The 18,966-nt window shown below is 34.9% G+C and overlaps 1 protein-coding gene across 1 annotated transcript; it reads right to left on the bottom strand.

Annotated features, from left to right (window-relative positions):
• Positions 1–101: 101 nt before the first annotated feature.
• On the bottom strand, positions 102–5,329 carry LOC147524133 (S-adenosyl-L-methionine-dependent methyltransferases superfamily protein). Its single transcript, XM_086602074.1, has 8 exons — positions 5,102–5,329; positions 2,480–2,571; positions 2,176–2,316; positions 1,683–1,767; positions 1,333–1,526; positions 967–1,078; positions 568–675; positions 102–423 (listed from the first exon to the last, which is right to left on the bottom strand). The coding sequence occupies exons 1-8, from the start codon at positions 5,324–5,326 to the stop codon at positions 283–285; spliced, it is 1,098 nt and encodes a 365-aa protein (XP_086458200.1). The 5' UTR covers positions 5,327–5,329; the 3' UTR covers positions 102–282.
• Between the last annotated feature and the right edge of the window lie 13,637 nt (positions 5,330–18,966).

Below are 18,966 nucleotides of genomic sequence, written 5' to 3' on the forward strand. Positions count from 1 at the left end.
TGGAAGAGGCCTAACTTTATACTAGGCATTGGGCTCAGGACTTCATGTTGTTCCTTGCAAGTGCATAAAACTCCAAATAAATAGTTTGCACAACCCTGTCATAGTATCATATCCTCTGTATATTATCACTAGTAAAGATTTAACATTTTGCAATTCAAAATACAGAATTTTCTTTAAACCTAACACTTATATCCCAACTTCGAATGGAACATGGAATCAGATTTAAGAACAAACAAAATGATATCAGAATTCAGAAGCAACATCGAATAGGCAATAAAATGCTTAGCAAGGTTTAGTTGCTGAAAGCATAATAAAAGGCCCATTCCTTGCACATGTAAAGTTGACCAGCCCACAAGCTTCACATAGATCTTCAAGTTCACGTTCTGATAAAAAGATGTGGCTGCTAGTAGCCTGTCCTATGGTCTACAAAAGAGAAAAATTACCTATCAGCAGAATTCCTAGAGAAGCAAGGATCAATAAAACTAAAAAAGGGTATATCCTTGATTAGTAGTTTTCAACCCATTATTAATCAGGAAAAGCAATGGTTACTAATTTTTTTAATCCCACCTGGCGCAATGTCTTTAAAAGTGGTACAGTGCCATAAATGCCATCAAGAATATAAGTTGTCGCAACAAACACACCTCCAGGTCTCAGAACCCTACTTATTTCTGCTACCTGCGAAACATATATGATTATGCCACATAAAAGGCGGCATATATCTCAAACCAAAAAAAGTCTTACATGCCAGTATGATCACAATCATTCTTTAACGGAAGCCATTAAGATATTGTGAATCGAAAGATATTTGATGGCTGTAGTAAGTGTTGTTGTTTATTTAAACAAGTTCCAAGGAGGGTGATAGAAATTGTCATGGTATATACTTAGTTTTTCTGTCATTCTGGTGAAGGATTATTAGTAATTAAACGAGGAACCTTAGAAAGCAAATAGATCAATCTTATTACTTACAGCAGCAGAGGGAGAAGGCCAACAGTGCAATGCAGCCCCAGCGTGCACAGCATCCACAGAACTTGAAACAAAAGGTAGTCTAGCAATATCAGCTCTGACTAAGATTAGATTCCTGGAATGAAAGAAGTACAATGGTCTCAAGTCTCAACTGTCAAGAATATTCTACAACAAAAATATTTAAGGAAAGACAGTATACAGTGGTAAGAGATTCAACGGTGAAACTTAAAACATTTTCTGTGACGAAGCAGAGATTCAACGGTGAAACTTAAAACATTTTCTGTGACCTAAGCAGGCCAGAACATGCAAGTTTTTTACAGTTGAACTTTTTAGAAGGAGCTTAGGTCAGAAAGGAAATGTGAGACTCACTCTTCTGGGATGCCATCCTCCTGCTTAATGAACTCATAAGACTGCCTAAGCATGTTTTCTGAGAAATCCAGAGCAACAACAAGAGAAAACAGTCCACTCTTGGAAAAAAGTCTTGTAAATAATCCACTTCCGCAACTGGCATCAATGATGTTTCCACCTAAAACAGGCTTAAGGTAATCTTTAGCCAGTTTGAACTGCAATTCAAATAAAAGTTACTGGCCTGAATATTTGCAAAAAATATGAGATCACAAGAGGTGCTAAAACACCCTTACACACTGTTTTTTTACAATTTAAATATGTAACAACGGTTTTAAGGCAATAATGATTCCTCTCAGATCTAATCAGTTCACCTCTTTGTCAGGGCCTGGAAAACCACCCCAAATAGAAAAACTCTGGCGCCATCCCCTCTCATAAAGAAATGATACCAATGGAGTCCTGGTCCAATAAATGATCTTTACGCATTACAAGGTAGAAACAAGTTGAAGCAGAAGTGTCTCCATCTCTTTCATGTAGTACTGATTTTAGAAAGATTAAATCTTCAAAAAAATACATAGAAATTGAGACTGTTAATATATCAAATTTATATGTATCCACAAGGAAATTGATATCGTCAAGGAGAGAAAATAAGAATGACTGAGGATCATCATCTAAGAGATGTTGTAGTCTTGAATCATAATATTACTTTGAAGATAAAATAATACATATGTTGAAAATGTTGAATGCATGTACATCCTCAGGCTCAGGGTTGTCTAACATATTCACCACCTAAACTGCCACTATGAATTTTACGATTTTTAGAACAGCTCAAGGACATGAAAATACTAAAAGACTGAGTTTCCACACCTGAAAAGTTCAGTTGATGGAGGAATGTATTCACTATACTGTTTGGCACCACCAGCTACTGTGAGATCAAGATACGTATCATTGCTGTCGTAAGACTTCTTGCAAGTGTTGCACTGGAAACTAGGCCCAGGTATGGTTTTCCTGTAGTAGATTACAAGGTCGAAAAGAGAAATTGTAATAACAAAAACAAAGAAATGTATGAACACAAATCTCCAGAAAGGAGGAGAGAACATTAAGCAAAGTTTTCATGTAGATAATCCGGAGTATAAACACCCGTCTCTCATAGCCATGATATGAAATTTACACTGTCAAACCAGGATCACCAATGTCTATCAGTTGGTTATAACAAATTGGGCAAGCTAAGATATCTGTGTTGGTGTTGACTTCCTTCTCATCCTAAGGATAACAAAATAGCATGTTAAAAGAGAAGGGAAACAGGATTTAAAGGTTAAGATAGAACATATTAGGAAGGAAATTAACTTGAATAAAACCAAAAACTTCATCGTGACATGGAAAAAAAGTTAAAGATAATGATTTTTTTTTATAAGTAAATTTTATTCAATTGGTTGCACAATGTGGTACAAGTGTTAGAGAAGCTCACTTACAACTTACAAGATGCAACCAGTGCACAAGCGGACTAGATACCTCCTAAGACCTCTTAGCATTACCCAATACCGTAAAGCTCTTCTAAAAAAGAAATTACGCCCCAAATGACAACCTGTAGGCCCCAAGATTCCACCCTATCACTAGCAACAATGCTATTGCTAGAGGTGCACCTAGTTAGTCAACAAGATCATCTTCATGTTCCCTCTCTAGGATAGACTGAAGCCCCATACTTTGTTCATTCCCACGGCACTTAGTGTTATTCCCATGTATTTCCCTGAAAAGCTTTTCAAGGCCCATTCTTCCCGATTCAGATGTTATTCCCAAGTTGGTTGCCAATGGCATGACCATGTATTTGATCCAATCGCGAGAGTCGTCAGTGTTTTGGCATTTGTACACTCTTTTAGCAATATCACCAACATTCCTTTCATTAAGACTTTCGTTGTGTAAACTCTGATCGCAATCTTCTGATACAGTATTGTCAATAGAGGCACTCCCAAAACACTTTCGCTTCTTGGAGTCGCGGTGAATCACGGTTGATATAACGAAAGGGATGAAGGCCCCGGATCTGATGTAGCCTTCTTAGTCTTGCTCTGGTTATCTTTTGAGCTATGCCTCGCCTTACCATTACGAACTCTGAAAACACTAAATTGTCTACTGAACCTATTGGGACAAAAAGTGCCCCCCCATATACCTGCCAAGTCTTTTTTCCTATGTCTATCATAGACTTTTCTTCTTTTCTTTTGGATTTCGATGTTTATACCCGAACTGACGGCCCTATCCTGAAAGACACCTGAATTTGTGTCCTGGGCCTCCAAAGTTGGAGTACGCACCACTTCTGGAACAGGAGCATGTGACACTGCCCCCTCACAAACTGCGTTATAAACCTCAATCCCATTGTTGGCAGGTTCCTGATTAACCTGATTAGAGGATTCAAAATTTGAATTTTGAATTTCTTCCACAACGTCTCCAAAACCAGGTGGCCTACTCAACTCTGCTGTGGCCAGCAAAACTTGCTACACAATTTTAGGGACAACTCTCGGAATGAAATTGAGCCACCGGAGAAGAGCTCCTTACCCCTTGGTTCAACTGATGAGAAATGTCTGTGCTTGGAGTTTGTCTCGCTATGCAGTGATCTTGGGCAAAAGAATCAAACTTTTTCAAAAATTTCACCCAAAATCAGCCCAACCATTTCTATTCTTACCAGCCGAACACATATCAATGCCCTTTTCTTTGATCTATGCCTACTGCATACCAACAAATGAAGGAAGTCCCCTCTCCATTCTTTTCGAATAGTACCGATTAGCTTACCTGAGTTGTCGGTGTGGTAGATCGGCACCCCATAGCTCAAAAGACCTAGTGAACTTTGACAGAGCAGGTTCCCTAACCATCTTCCACCCCCAACAGTGGTGGAGCAAACAAAAACCCCCCTACTGCCTCTTTCTATCAGGCTCAACTCCTCCCCACCACAAGTAACATTCCCCCAATCTACATCGAAAGACTTACCTTCCACCACAATGAAATCCCTCTCACAGTAACATGTCCATGAATTATTTGTTAGAGCACAGAGGAGATGATGACTAATAAGTGCACCGTGTGGGCAAAGAGGAGATCAGAATTCAACACCTCTTCGGGGATTTCATTTTGACAAAGCAGTTTGTGGTTACTTTTTCTAGATAATGATAAATAGATAAAGAGAAACAGTTGCAAGAGATAAAGAGAAGAACTATTAGCCAGTGTACAACCTGAAAGCAACTTCTGTTGGTTCCTACTCATTGTCAAAAACTAAAATGACAACCAGATAGTTTACATGCTTATACACAGTAAAAGTCATCCAACGTAGACAAAGGCACTCATATGATGCTGACAGCCTGACACTGCATTATGTGTCCACACATAGTTCTATCAATAAGATTATGCTTATCATCAACAATCCATATATCAAAGAAAAATCGAAAAAACAAAACGAAACTAGGAGATAAGTCTCATTAATAGCAGGGGAATTTCTAGTCGATGATCAGAATATCGGCTTGTGTCATAGAAATCAGAATTGACCCTTCATCGTGCATAAGGAATCGGCCCTTTCATGGTCATTGAGGCTTATTGGGAATTGGCCTTTAAGAATTCAGACCAGACATTATTCAAACCAATAAGCTACTCCTAATTATATGAAACACAATACTTAAGATGTAAAGGATCCAATTATATGCATTTAAGTTTCAAAAGTTTTTCTTAACAATAATAAATTGCATGCTTTACTGGTCAAACTAACAAAAAACAAATAATGGATATAAACAGAAAAATAAAAATAAAAAATACATACAGCCTGGTTGACTTCAACGGTGGTGGTGGCAGTTAAAGAAGAAGACGATGAAGAAGCAGTAGCTTCAACTCTTGGTTTCTTCAATTGTTTGAAGAAACAAAAGTGTGGGTGTTTAGAGTAAGTTGTGGTGAGTTGAGTGATTGCAGTTGAATGAAAAACAGTTGGAACATAACTGATAACTGTCGCCATGACTTCCACTTCAGTTTTATTAATGTATGTCGGCATTCAATACGTTTGAGATTTCCTTCCTTTGTGACTTTGCAATCTGCCGATACATAAATGAAATCTCAGTCCCATATCTCGAGATTTCCAGTTTCGGCATTTTGTTGGCATTGAGAGTTTGCTTGAGATATGATTTCAGGAGTTGGTCAAAGGCTGAAACTCCGTTTGGCGATTCACTAGTATAAAATCTTGCCCCCTTCACTTACGCTAATTCTTTAATTTAATAGTTGGTGAACCATTATTTCTATTGGGATGATCGATAGGCGTGCTCCATCACCTATGTTGCAGGACGCGGATACTGACGCGGTGACTCGGTTATATCTCAAAAAAATAGGATGTGGACGCGGCAAAAGACGCGGAAATTAATTAATATTTATAATTTTATTTTGTATAAATTAAACATTAAAAACTAAATTAAATATATCAACATTCGTAAATTCATAACTATTAGAGATAAATAGTGACAAAATTAAGTTTAATATTTCCTAATCAAATTTTAAAAACATGTCATAGGTCTTAACAAAACAAAAAAAAATTGAAAAATTTAGTTTTTTAATATTATTTTGATTTATCTTTTATTTTTTAGGTCAAAAATCAAGCCCACCGCGGTCTTGACCATGTTGATGATCGCGTCCGACGGAGACATTATTCTATTAGGAGGTGCGTCCGTGTTTTAGAGTCCATCACTTAAATCTTGAAACTAGTTCGTTTACTCATTAATCTTTTAGTGGGTGTTGGATCTCATTTTTTCAAAAAATCGGTTTTTCTCAAAAAGGGTGAGATTTTTTTTTTAAAACTATTTTATCAAACTAGTAAATTTCGTAATATTTTTCGAATTATCTTAGTATATATCAACATTTTTCACTAATGGACAATTTATATGTTTTTGGAGATAGATGAGAAAGTTAGAAGAAAAAAAATGTTTTTTAACTTGAAAAACAAGTTTTTGCTATTTATTATAAAACATGCTTTTTAGGTGAAAAACTAGACCAAAAATATTTATTTCTTCAAAAAATATTTTTTGACTAATAAATGTTTATTTATAATAATTAAATAGGATCTAAACACCCTCTTAAACCATTTTATGTTAGTTACCAAAACAAACTATTTCATGTTCATTAGTTGGTGTTTAAATTTTTGCAAAGAAAGTTTGAACAATCTAACATAGAAATCAAGGTTACCTTATGTCATCGACGATGGCGACAAGAAGATGCTCGAAGAATAGATTGCAGAATGCTTCTCTATGCTATCTGATCTAAAGATCCAACTGATGGAGTTTAAAAACAGTAAATTTTGTCGAAATTTATGCCAAGAGATAGTATATGCAATTTTTATTTTTATTTTTGTCAGAATATTAAACAATAAAGATCAACAAAAAATTATGCATTTATTTCAATTAACAAGACTAGAGTGCGTTGACTACTAAGAATTTAATATATACAGATGAAGTTAACTACTTAAGCACTTAAATAATTAATTGATATTACTATGTCTGTATATATCTACATAATCTAGTCTACAACAATTTAACAAATTGTTAATTTTCTATAATGCTATAAGTCTATATAACTCTACTATCACGTGGAAAAATTATAAAAGATTAACATTAAAAATAACAAAATACCTCATTTTGTTTGTTTTTTTTAAGTGAAAATTTTATTGATAATGATAACGAGTTTTACAAATAATTAGAACAAGCATGCAACAAAAGTCGCTACCACAAGTCATTTATGAATTTGTTATTTGTTTTTGTTTTTGTTTTGAGGTCCCACACTTTGTTTAAGAATTGAGAGTGAAAGAAATGAGGGAGAGCTTACGAGTTTGTTATAGGTGATTAGAATTATACAAACTTACCGGTTGGGCTTTGGCCTTTGGGTCTTTGTCTATTTGTTTTAGTCTCATTAACTCATCGAACATTCAAAAATACATTTGTTCTTCTTTAATGGTTTTGGACTCAAAATAAATGATAAATGATAAATGATAATTTTGTAAGGGCAAAAAGAGAAATAAAAAAAAAATGTTGGTTTATTGAAATGTTTTTTATTAGTTTTTTTTTTTCATACTATTTTTTTTATTGATTATATTCTCACTATAGTTTGTGAAAAATTTGGAGGTCTTGGTGTAAGCAAGGATAATATTGTTATTTCCTTTTATTAATCCTGTAATTACCTTATTGCCCTTCTAGGGTTCTTCATAAAGAGATGTGAATATAATTAGGAGTAGCTTATTGGGAATTGGCCTTTAAGAATTCAGACCAGACATTATTCAAACCAATAAGCTACTCCTAATTATATGAAACACAATACTTAAGATGTAAAGGATCCAATTATATGCATTTAAGTTTCAAAAGTTTTTCTTAACAATAAGAAATTGCATGCTTTACTGATCAAACTAACAAAAAACAAATAATGGATATAAACAGAAAAATAAAATAAAAAAATACATACAGCCTGGTTGACTTCAACGGTGGTGGTGGCAGTTAAAGAATAAGACGAAGAAGAAGCAGTAGCTTCAACTCTTGGTTTCTTCAATTGTTTGAAGAAACAAAAGTGTGGGTGTTTAGAGTAAGTTGTAGTAAGTTGAGTGATTGCAGTTGAATGAAAAACAGTTGGAACATAACTGATAACTGTCGCCATGACTTCCACTTCAGTTTTATTAATGTATGTCGGCATTCAATACGTTTGAGATTTCCTTCCTTTGTGACTTTGCAATCTGCCGATACATAAATGAAATCTCAGTCCCATATCTCGAGATTTCCGTTTTAGGCATTTTGTTGGCATTGAGAGTTTGCTTGAGATATGATTTCAGAGTTGGTCAAAGGCTGAAACTCCGTTTGGCGATTCACTAGTATAAAATCTTGCCCCTTCACTTATGCTAATTCTTTAATTTAATAGTTGGTGAACCATTATTTCTATTGGGATGATCGATGGGCGTGCTCCATCACCTATGTTGCAGGATTGGACACCGACGCTGTGACTTCGGTTATATCTCAAAAAAATAGGATGTGGACGCGGCAAAAGACGCTGAAATTAATTAATATTTATAATTTTATTTTGTATAAATTAAACATTAAAACTAAATTAAATATATCAACATTCAGTAAATTCATAACTATTAGAGATAAATAGTGACAAAATTAAGTTTAATATTTCCTAATCAAACTTTAAAAACATGTCATAGGTCTTAACAAAACAAAAAAAAAAAGAAAAATTTAGTTTTTTAATATTATTTTGATTTATCTTTTATTTTTTTAGGTCAAAATCCGTGTCCTTACTGCGTCTTGACCATGTTGACCGCGTCCGATGCGGACACATCCTATTAGGAGGTGCGTCCGTGCTTTAGAGTCCATCACTTAAATCTTGAAACTAGTTCGTTTACTCATTAATCTTTTAGCGGGTGTTGGATCACATTTTTTCAAAAAATCAGTTTTTCTCAAAAAGGGTAAGATTTTTTTTTAAAAACTATTTTATCAAACTAGTAAATTTCGTGATATTTTTTGAAATATCTTAGTATATATCAACATTTTTCACTAATGGGCAATTTATATGTTTTTGGAGATAGATGAGAAAGTTAGAAGAAAAAAAATGTTTTTTAACTTGAAAAACAAGTTTTTGCTATTTATTATAAAACATGTTTTTTAGGTGAAAAACTATACCAAAAATATTTATTTCTTCAAAAAATATTTTTTGACTAATAAATGTTTATTTATAATAATTAAATAGGATCTAAACACCCTCTTAAACCATTTTATGTTAGTTACCAAAACAAACTATTTCATGTTCATTAGTTGTTGTTTAAATTTTTTGCAATGAAAGCTGAACAATCTAACATAGAAATTGAGGTTACCTTATGTCATCGAAGATGGCGACAAGAAAAATGGTGGAATAAGAAATTGAAGAATGTTTCTCTATACTATCCGATCTAAAGATCCAAATTCGATGGAGTTTAACAATGGTAAATTCTCATTTAAACTTATGCCAAGAGATAGTATATGCAATTTTTATTTTTATTTTTATTTTTGTCGAAGATTAAACAATAAATATCAACAAAATTATACATTTATTTCAATTAACAAAACTAGAGTGCATTGACTACTAAGAATTTAATATATAATGATGAAGTTAACTACTTAAGCACTTAAGTCATTAATTGATATTACTATGTCTATATATATCTACATAATCTAGTCTACAACAATTTAACAAATTGTTAACTTTCTATAATGCTATAAGTCTATATAATTCTACTATCATGTGGAACAACTATAAAAGATTAACATTAAAAAGTAAAAAAATACCTCATTTTGTTTGTTTTTTTTTTGAAAAATTTTATTGATAATGATAACGAGTTTTACAAATAATTATGACAAGTGTGCAAAACAAGTCAGCCACACAAGTCATTTATGAATTTGTTATTTGTTATTTGTTTTTTTGAGGCCCCGACGCTTGTTTAAGAATTTAGAGAAAGAAAGGAGAGAGAGCTTACGGGTTTTATTATAAATGATTAGAATTATACAAAAAGACCGATTGGGTTTTGGGCTTTTGACTATTTGTTTTAGTCTTATTAACTTATCAAACATTCATAGATACATTTGTTCATCTTTAATGATTTTAGACTCAAAATAAATGATAAATGATAATTTTGTAAAGGCAAAAAGAGAAATAAAATAAAATGTTGGTTTATTGGAATGTTTTTTATTAGTTATTTTTTTTCATACTATTTTTTTTGTTGATTATATTCTCACTATAGTTGTGAAAATTTTGTGAAAATTTTGGAGGTGTGGTGTAAGCAAGGATAATATTGTTATTTCCTTTTGTTAATCCTATAATTACCTTATTGCCCTTCTAGGATTCTTCTTATAATTGAATAAAGTGAATAAAGACTCGTGATCTGTAGAGATCATTCTCTCCTAAAATTAGAGCGCAACTTTTACCCATCATTGATAAAGAGATGTGAATATCTCGAGATGTCCATGTGGCATAGAAAACTAAAGGAGTTTGACGGGGCATATTAAAGAGAAAATTAAACACCAATCAATTTTCTCTTTCTCCGTCAATTTGGTGGGTACCACCAAATTTCCCCCACCAATTTTTCTCTATTTATAAAGAACACCACACCCAAAAAATGCCACTAGTGGCTGAATCTACTCCTAGATAGACTTTAGAACTTCTGCCTCTTTCCAGCACAAGTAGACTAGTAGAGTGTGTGCAAGCTTTTGTGAGTTTGATAGATGGGGCACTTTTTTCTTGGAGCCCAGCAATTCTGACCTACAGTAATGGGCTTTTGTCTCTTGGGCTTTTTTAATCCGAGTCTAAAGCTTTTTTTTCCCGGCAATCTCAGTCTCAATGAGATTTGAGGAGCATGCATGAGGCATGTACTGATGTACATAACTACATAAGTGATTACTGATAACCCCACTAGGCCACTACATACTGATATATATATGAAGTAATGAAACTGTGAATTAAGGCTGCGTACCAAATCTGGCACATGAAGATATGATGCTTTAGTTTAAAAAAATGTACATTCAAACTTCCAAGTCTGTGTCGGTGAGACATCTTAGTTAAGATATTTAGATGTTCATAAATTTCAGATAATAGTATAGTGGCAGAGCCAGGGGACTAGAGTTTTGGTAGAAAAGCAATTAGTATTGGTAATTCTGTAAATTTTCACTTTCCTTAAGGCTTATCCATTATGCTTTGAATTGTTAATTATGCCTACAAAGAGTAAAATATAAGTGTCTCTAGTTAGATAGGCTAGGGTTTTAAAAGTAATTTTGAAATTTATTAGTTGTTTGATTTGAACCTGACACATTTGAAACACAAGTGCACATGGGTTTCACACTTTCACGTACACTTCACACTAGTGTTATTGTAAGTTTGTCATATGAATGTTTGCATGCTCCTCTAACCATCATAGGCCATGTGGCATTATATTTTAACAAAAGAACAACAAAAAATAAGAGCAATAAAAAGGAGTAAAAGAGTATAGATATTTAAATGCACCTTATCAATTAACAAAACAAACAATTTGATGAACTAACCTATGCAATTGATGATTTTGTTTATTCCTTAGGGAATGTATTAGGTGCGAGTTACGATTGTTCTTTCAAATTAAAATTTTTTATTACGTAAACTTTAATATGATTTTGAATTTGAAAATTGACAAACTAAACTAACAGTACAATTGTTTTTTTGCATAAGAAAAAAACTAAAAAGAAAATTTGACAAATGTTAAACTAAAGAAAAAAAATAAAAAAATAAAAAAGATACGTGTACACTAATTGAATTGTGCTGAAAATTTGTAGTGTTAATTAGCTCACTCTTGAATAAATTTATGGCTTCGCCACTATAGTATAATACATTGTGAATTTTTCCAATAACATCATGGAACCACACAGAGAAGTAAAAATGCAAACAAGCACAAAGGAAATGGAGCTGTTTTAATTTCTCATTTCATTTTGAATACGTTAAAAGAATTTAGAATTATCATGTGCTTTCATTTTCAGCATTAACAATAAAATACTTTGAATGCCTCGCATAATCTCATGAAGGGTATATATATGGGGTATGTATGAACCAAAATCAATAAGACATTTCCACGTGGCCCACAAACATGTGATCCATGTCATCACATGTGAGATTTTCCATCTAAACACTGCACATGAACCTATTAATAAAGTGAGGTTCAAAGTAGCTGGGGTCTTTCCGTCTTTGGGAATCTTTTCATTTCTTTCTTTGAATTTTTTCACACACCAGGTGCCCACTCGTACTTGTTCTTAGAGAGGGAAACTATTTTCTTATCTTCATTTTTTTATCCAAATAACAGTCCAAACTGTACTCTCTTAATTTATTTTTACTGAGTTTATTTTGGGTTAACACGCGCGAGTCAACAACTTACCCACAGAGTTGCATACATGTTCCCTTTAAAAAACATACTTCTTGTCTTGACTCTTGAGACGTCGATTATCAATTACGTTGTCAGCTAGGATCACAAGATAGGAACTGTAGAGGTGGCGTGGGTGCAATTCACCAACTTACTGGAGAGTGGAAGTGGAAAATGTGCGCGTCTCTCTTTTTTTTGTTCGAAACCTAAATTCATTTTTTATTTATAAGTCTATATTTATAAAAGCTCCAAGCATCAAAAGTTAGGACTGAAGCAGCAAAAATAGGTGAACGATATAACCAAACTGAAGAGAAAGGAGGTAAAAAACTTAAGTCATCTAAACACAATGAAGTGTTTTCTGCATTTGGGTGTTCCCTCCAAATATCTGACGATGCCAAACTAGCAAGCAAAGAAAAACAAAACAAATTCCCTCCTGTAGCACTTGAATTCCCTCTCTGAAAAGAAACATGATGCAAAATCCCCGAAAAATGGGTCCCAGTCCATGGTTGTGAATTGTGAAGATCAAAGAGGCCTGGTAAAAAGAAAAGCATGATCCGGTTCACCATATTCTATCATTTCATCCTCGCGACTTTTAAAGTGCTAAGAGCATTTGCAATGCAGAAAAAGTGGGTCCCTACTTTCCATAAAAGTGTTGTGCAATTGGTGATAAACTTCGGATAGTTTTCCCGACTGATCAGACTTGTTAACCCGGACCGTTGGATTCCGCCTCGTGTTTTTTTAAAAAATGGGTTTTTTTTCGGACGGGATGTTAGATTCCGCCCTCGCAATTTTTCAGTTTTTTTTCGATTTTTTTTAAATTTCGCATGATCCGGTTCATTTTTATGTCATATTCCCGTCCGATCACCTTTCATCCTTCACCTTGCGACTTTTAAAAGTGCTAAAAACTATCACCTGCATTGCAAATGCTCTAACGACACTAAAAACTGAGCAAAATGAGTGAAATGGGAAGACTTATAGGTCAACTATTTCAACTTTGGGTCTGAACTGTTGACTTCGATTAGCATCACTGCCAGTAATCAATAACCTGCGTGAGCATGTCCCATTCTCAGAATATCAGCTTTGGAGTTAACAAAAACACAAGTCAATTGAATGATTGAAGAAGAAATGACATTTTGCCCGGCGCAGTATTTACACATTTACACCCCTATTAATAACAGGATTGGCAACCTTCGACAAATTTCCATGACACCCTTCTATTAATAGTATAAGTTGCCGTACACTCCTCCATTACCATGGCAACAAATGTATGTAATTTTTATATATACTTGCTGTTGGCATACGGTTACCAAATTCATATTGGTTTTGGTTTTGGTTTCCTATTTTAAATAGAATTCCAATTTGATACTCACGATCTCTATAAATACGAGACCGGTTTGTGAAATTTGTTATGTTCAATTTGTGAGAGAGAGTTTGTGAATTTTTCGAGATTCGTTTGCAAGTGATTGTACTCTATTTGTTTATCTCTTGATTAATAAAATTATTTTATTTTGCTTGGTGGATTAGGCTAACGCCAAACCACATAAATCTCGTCTCCACTTCTATTGGTTATTCGTTTTACATTGGTAAGTATTTTAATTTATTTGTTTTTGTCGATTTCTATCAACACATTCAATTTTCTTTGTCCAATTGTCACGCTTCTGCATTCGTTTACGTAACAAATTGGTATCAGAGCCAAAGTTCTATCTAGGGCTTATTTTGTTGGTTTATTGATTGTTTTGTGGTATATGAAAGTTTGAGAAAGTATGACGACGGATCCTCAATCGGGTACTACTTCTACGACGTCTAAGAAGAAATCATCTCCTACGACTTTGAATATTAACCATGCAAGGATTGATGTGGAGAAATTTGATGGATCTAACAATTTTAGTATGTGGCGTTGTGAAGTTATAGATGCACTTTGCCAACAAGACTTGGATGATGTGTTAGACGAAAAACCATCGGATATAGAGGAGAGTGTTTGGGTTAAGAAAAATAGGCTTTGTGGTATCATAAGATCGTGTTTGGCTAGGATGGATGTGAAGTACCTTATTCTCAATGAGACTTCGGCCAAGAAAATCTGGAGAATTCTTGAAGAGAAGTACTTAGATAAGACAATAGAAGGTCGTGTCTTTATAAAATCAAAGTTATATGATATGAGAAAGAAATGAGGTATTTCATTGTCCCAGCATATGAACGAGTTTAACAAGTTACTTACCAACTTGTTGAACATTGAAGAAGAAACGAAGGATGAAAACAAAGCTTTCCATTTGTTGAGATCTCTTCCCAAGAAGGAGTATGGGCATATAAAACCACCATTATGTTAGGAAGAAAGCTTTAAACTATTAAAGGTGCGATGCATTGACAAGTTGGGATATGATGAACAACAATGAAAAGGAGTCAAAAGAGTCGACGAGCACTGCTTTTGTGGTAAGAGGGAGGTCTAATAACCACCCAAACTCTGGTGGTGGAAGAAGTAAATCTCGTTCCAAGTCGAGAGGGTGAAATCTAGCCCGTGATGAGTGTACTTTTGTCATGAGGTTGGACATTGGAAGAAAGATCTGCAAGAAGTTAAAACACGAAAGCGTAAAGATACCGAAAGCGTAATCACCTAATGTCAACATTGCTCAAGGAGGTAATGATTCCGATAGTTCAAATTTCTCTTTTCTGTTACATCGGTATTTGTTTCATTGATCGCGATTGGATTTTGAATACGAAAAGCTAACTATCATGTTTGTCTCGTAAGAGAGTGGTTTACAAGTTTCAAGGAGCTTGAAAGTGGTGATGTGTTGATGGGGAATGATCAACCTTGTCGATTATGGGGATGGGTAATATTCGCCTCAAGATGTATGATGAAACAGCTTAAGGAAATAAAGGATGTTCGATATGTTCCCTTTGAAGAAGAATCTTATCTCTGTTGGTACTTTAGAAGCTAAGGGCTACAAGGTAGTCATTGATGATGGTGTTCTAAAGATAGTTTACGAGTAATGGTTATCATGAAAGACATACGTCAGAATAACTTGTACTATTTGAAGGGTGGTACAGTTAGTGGAGAAGTAGTTGTTAATGAGCATTCAAGGGCAGTTGCTAAGGAGGCTACCAGATTATGGCATATGCGTCTTGCACATGCAGGTGAGAAGTCCATGCAAACATTAATAAAGCAAGGACTGTTGAAAGGTGCTAAGACTTGTAAGTTGGATTTTTGTGAGCATTATGTTTTGGGCAAGCAGACAAGGGTAAAGTTTGGCACCGCTATCCATCGTACGCGTGGAACCCTTGATTATGTTCATTCGGATGTTTGGGGTCCTTCCAGGAGTGCATCTCTTGGAGGGAACAAACATTATTATGTGACCTTTGTTGATGATTACTCTAGGCGTTTGTGGGTATATACCATGAGAAACAAGGATGAAGTCCTAAATATCTTTGTGAAGTGAAAGAAGTTGATTAAAACTCAGACTGGCAGAAATATCAAAAGACTCCGAACTGATAATGGTGGTAAATATACGAGTGATCCGTTCTTGCAAGTATGTCGAATGAGGGAATAAAAAGGCACTTCACGCGTGAAAGGTAATGCCGCAATAATGGGGTAGCCGAAGCATGAACCGTACTTTAATGGATAAAGTGCGGTGTATGTTGTCCAATGCTGGATTGGGCAAAATATTTTGGGCTGAGGCTGTGAGTTATGCATGCTACCTTGTTAATAGGTTGCCTTCGACTGCAATTGGAGGTAAAACTCCTATGGAGGTTTGGTCTGGTAAACCTGCTCATGATTATGATTCCCTTCGTGTGTTTGGGTGTCCTGCTTACTTTCATGTCAAAGATGGTAAGTTGGATCCTAGAGCAAAGAAAGCTATCTTTGTGGGTTTGAAAAGTGGAGTTAAAGGTTATAAGCTATGGGATCCGAAAGATAAGAAATTTGTTTTGAGTAGAGATGTGACATTTGATGAGGCTTCTATGTTGAAGTCTACTAACTCTCTGCAGGTGGAGAGTATGGCCAAAGAGGTATTGCAGCAGGTGGAGATTGATGCGTCTTCACCTAGTCCAGATGGTTCTGTATCTAGTAGATTAGCAACCATGGGTAGTCAGTCAGTTGATGTTCCAATTGAAGACACAGAAATAGTGAATATAGGTGATGGAACAAATGATGATGCAGAGAATATGACTCCATTAGAGGAGCAGATGAATGTTGGTCCTTTAGTTCTGGTTCATGAGCCTATTGCAACCGGGTAAATCTAAGAGGAATGTTCCCCCATTGTATTGGCTAAATGATTATGTTACCTATGCACTTCCCGTTATTGAAAGTCTTGTTAATGAAGATGTTCCTTCCTCATATTATGAAGCAATCCGGTGCTCCAAGTTAGAAAGGTGGAAGACAGCTATGATGAGGAGATGCAATCTCTTCATAAGAATGATATCTGGGTGCTTGTAAAGTTACTTAAGGGTAAGAAGGCGATTGGCGGGAAATGGGTGTTTGCATTGAAAGAAGGATCTCTAAGTAATGAGTTACGTTACAAGGCAAGATGGGTAGCTAAAGGCTACGCTTAGAGGGAGAGGATTGACTATAATGAGCTAAAGTACTTGCATTATCCCAGAAATTCAAGTTCCAGAACAAAGTATTAAAATATAGAGTCCAATCTGTTTTCTTTCCTTTTTCGCCCAATGTAAGCCAACGTTAAGGCTGAAGTTTGGGTATTGAAATAAAATCCATAAGAATAAACGACAAAAGAGAAATAAAACCCAAAGAAACAACACCATAACAAACAACGGTTAAGCCCATATAATTAAAAAAAAAAGATAATACCAATGTCGATCCCGTAATTGAGAGTGTTCGAGGCATACCACTTTTGAGAATTGGGAAAAGACGCTTCATATAATCAGCACAAAGAACATGATAAGTAGCATTGTTAATAACACCACTAAGGAATTTTAAAGAACCCAGAGTTCTTTTGTTTTCTCTTGGGCTTCCAAAAGTGCTTGAGCTATCTTGTACAACAGATGGTTTAATTTCAAAATCTCTTGTGGCTTCATCTGTATGGGGACTGTCTTTCACATCTAATGCTTCCTTCTCCACTTTTATGAATTCTCCTTCCAAAGCATTTTCCTCTTCTGGCTCTTTGATGTCTTTTTCCTCATGCTTCAATGCCCCATTGGCTAAAACTTTGTCTTTCCCTCGCGATCAACCTGTAACAAAATATCATTATCGAGTCAATGTCACATAATAGATCACCCAACAACGGGATGAAAATACAACAATGGATACACGGACATGCTACTTGTGAAGTTTGATATGCAAAGCCCGAGGTCGTTAAAAAAGCGTGATCATAAAGATAGACGCAGGGTGAGGACACACGAAAGCGGTGCTACATAAACATATAGTTATGTAGCAATCACTTAATGCAAAGACAACTTAACGACTAATTTATGGTGTTATTGTAAAAGCACACAAATCCCACTCGTTTCAATGACTCAAAAACAAAAGCTCGCCCTATTACAACAAATATCTACAATAGATATCCGGACTTTGAGGAAAGTACCTTAATAGGATGAGCAACGTCACTGTCAATGCCAATTTCAGATTTGGAAGGAAAACAATCAAAAGGCGCAACAGGTGCGTATTCTCCTTGAAAAATTCATTAGTCAGTTGCGTGCATGCTTCTAGAACTTGTTCTGATTCAGTACTACCATAAAAAATACACTTCAATTCCTACCAGAGTTTTAGATAGTGGCTTTTTGTAAATGGGTGCCCAAGAAAAGCGTAGTTGCAGCCACTGTGGTGGTGGCCATGGCTTGAGGCTAATGTGTACCAAGTGTGGTGCTAATGGCGGTGAATAAGAAGTGGATTTATTAGGGATTGAGGAAGAAGAGATAAACAACTTTTTCAGTTTTTGTCGTGGGTTTTTGTTGGAGATTAACAGTTTGCTTAGAGCTTTTGTAGAGAGATATTGTTTTGTATGCACTAATGAGGAGAACATGTATAAACCATAAGATATATCTGTGCGGAGACCTTTTTAGGTTAGGTTATGATGTTTTTTTTTTTTTCCTGGTGAAGGATTTTGTTTATTTTTTTTGTGTTTGTTTGGATTACAAACAATTGAAATTGGAAAAAGAGAGCATAGAATTTCTTTTTTCTTGAAATATTGAAAAAGCCGAGGTGTCCACCTCTGAGAAAAAAAAGGGGACTGGCGTGGTTTCCTAGAAGCATTCTCAACTACTCAGTATTAATGGTTTTTGATTTATTGGAAAAAACTGAGGTGTCCACGTCTGAGAAAAAAAGGGGACTGACGTGGCTTCCTGGGAGCATTCTCAACTACTCAATATTAATAGTCTTTAATGCCTAGGCAGATGCATTCAGGAAGGATTCAAAGAAGTCGAGTTGGAATCAGGCTCTTTGAGAGCCATAAACGCAATTAACAAGGTAGAGAAACTCCCGTGGTACTGCCTTGATATACTTGCTTCTATTGAATTGAAGAAGTCTAAATTTTGCTTCATTTAATTTCTTTTTCTCATGTATTTCGAGAGGTTAACAGAGTCACAGATTATTTAGCTAGTCTAGTTATGGAAAATAATAGTCTTTATACTTTACATTTTAGCCCTTCTCTAGATAATGAATTACAAACCTATGTAAATGAGAAGGTAAGTGGGTCAAGTGTATGTAAAGAGACATTGATATATCAATTCAGGTGAGGGTCTACCTAACCTTAGTTTATTTGTGGAAAAAAAATTATGTGGTATGCTTACAGTATTTTAAGGAATCTAAAAGG

The sequence above is a fragment of the Coptis chinensis genome, chromosome 1 (assembly GCF_015680905.1).
Source record: "Coptis chinensis isolate HL-2020 chromosome 1, ASM1568090v1, whole genome shotgun sequence".
Classification (NCBI taxonomy): domain Eukaryota; kingdom Viridiplantae; phylum Streptophyta; class Magnoliopsida; order Ranunculales; family Ranunculaceae; genus Coptis; species Coptis chinensis.

Excerpts from the sequence above, each read along its gene's own strand:
- LOC147524133 (XM_086602074.1), bottom strand. The coding sequence starts at position 5,326 with ATGCCGACATACATTAATAAAACTGAAGTGGAAGTCATGGCGACAGTT. Across the intron at positions 2,572-5,101 it reads CCGTTGAAGTCAACCAGGCT|GATGAGAAGGAAGTCAACAC; the intron begins GTATGTATTTTT and ends TGTTATCCTTAG. Across the intron at positions 1,768-2,175 it reads CCATCAACTGAACTTTTCAG|GACTCCATTGGTATCATTTC; the intron begins GTGTGGAAACTC and ends TTATTGGACCAG.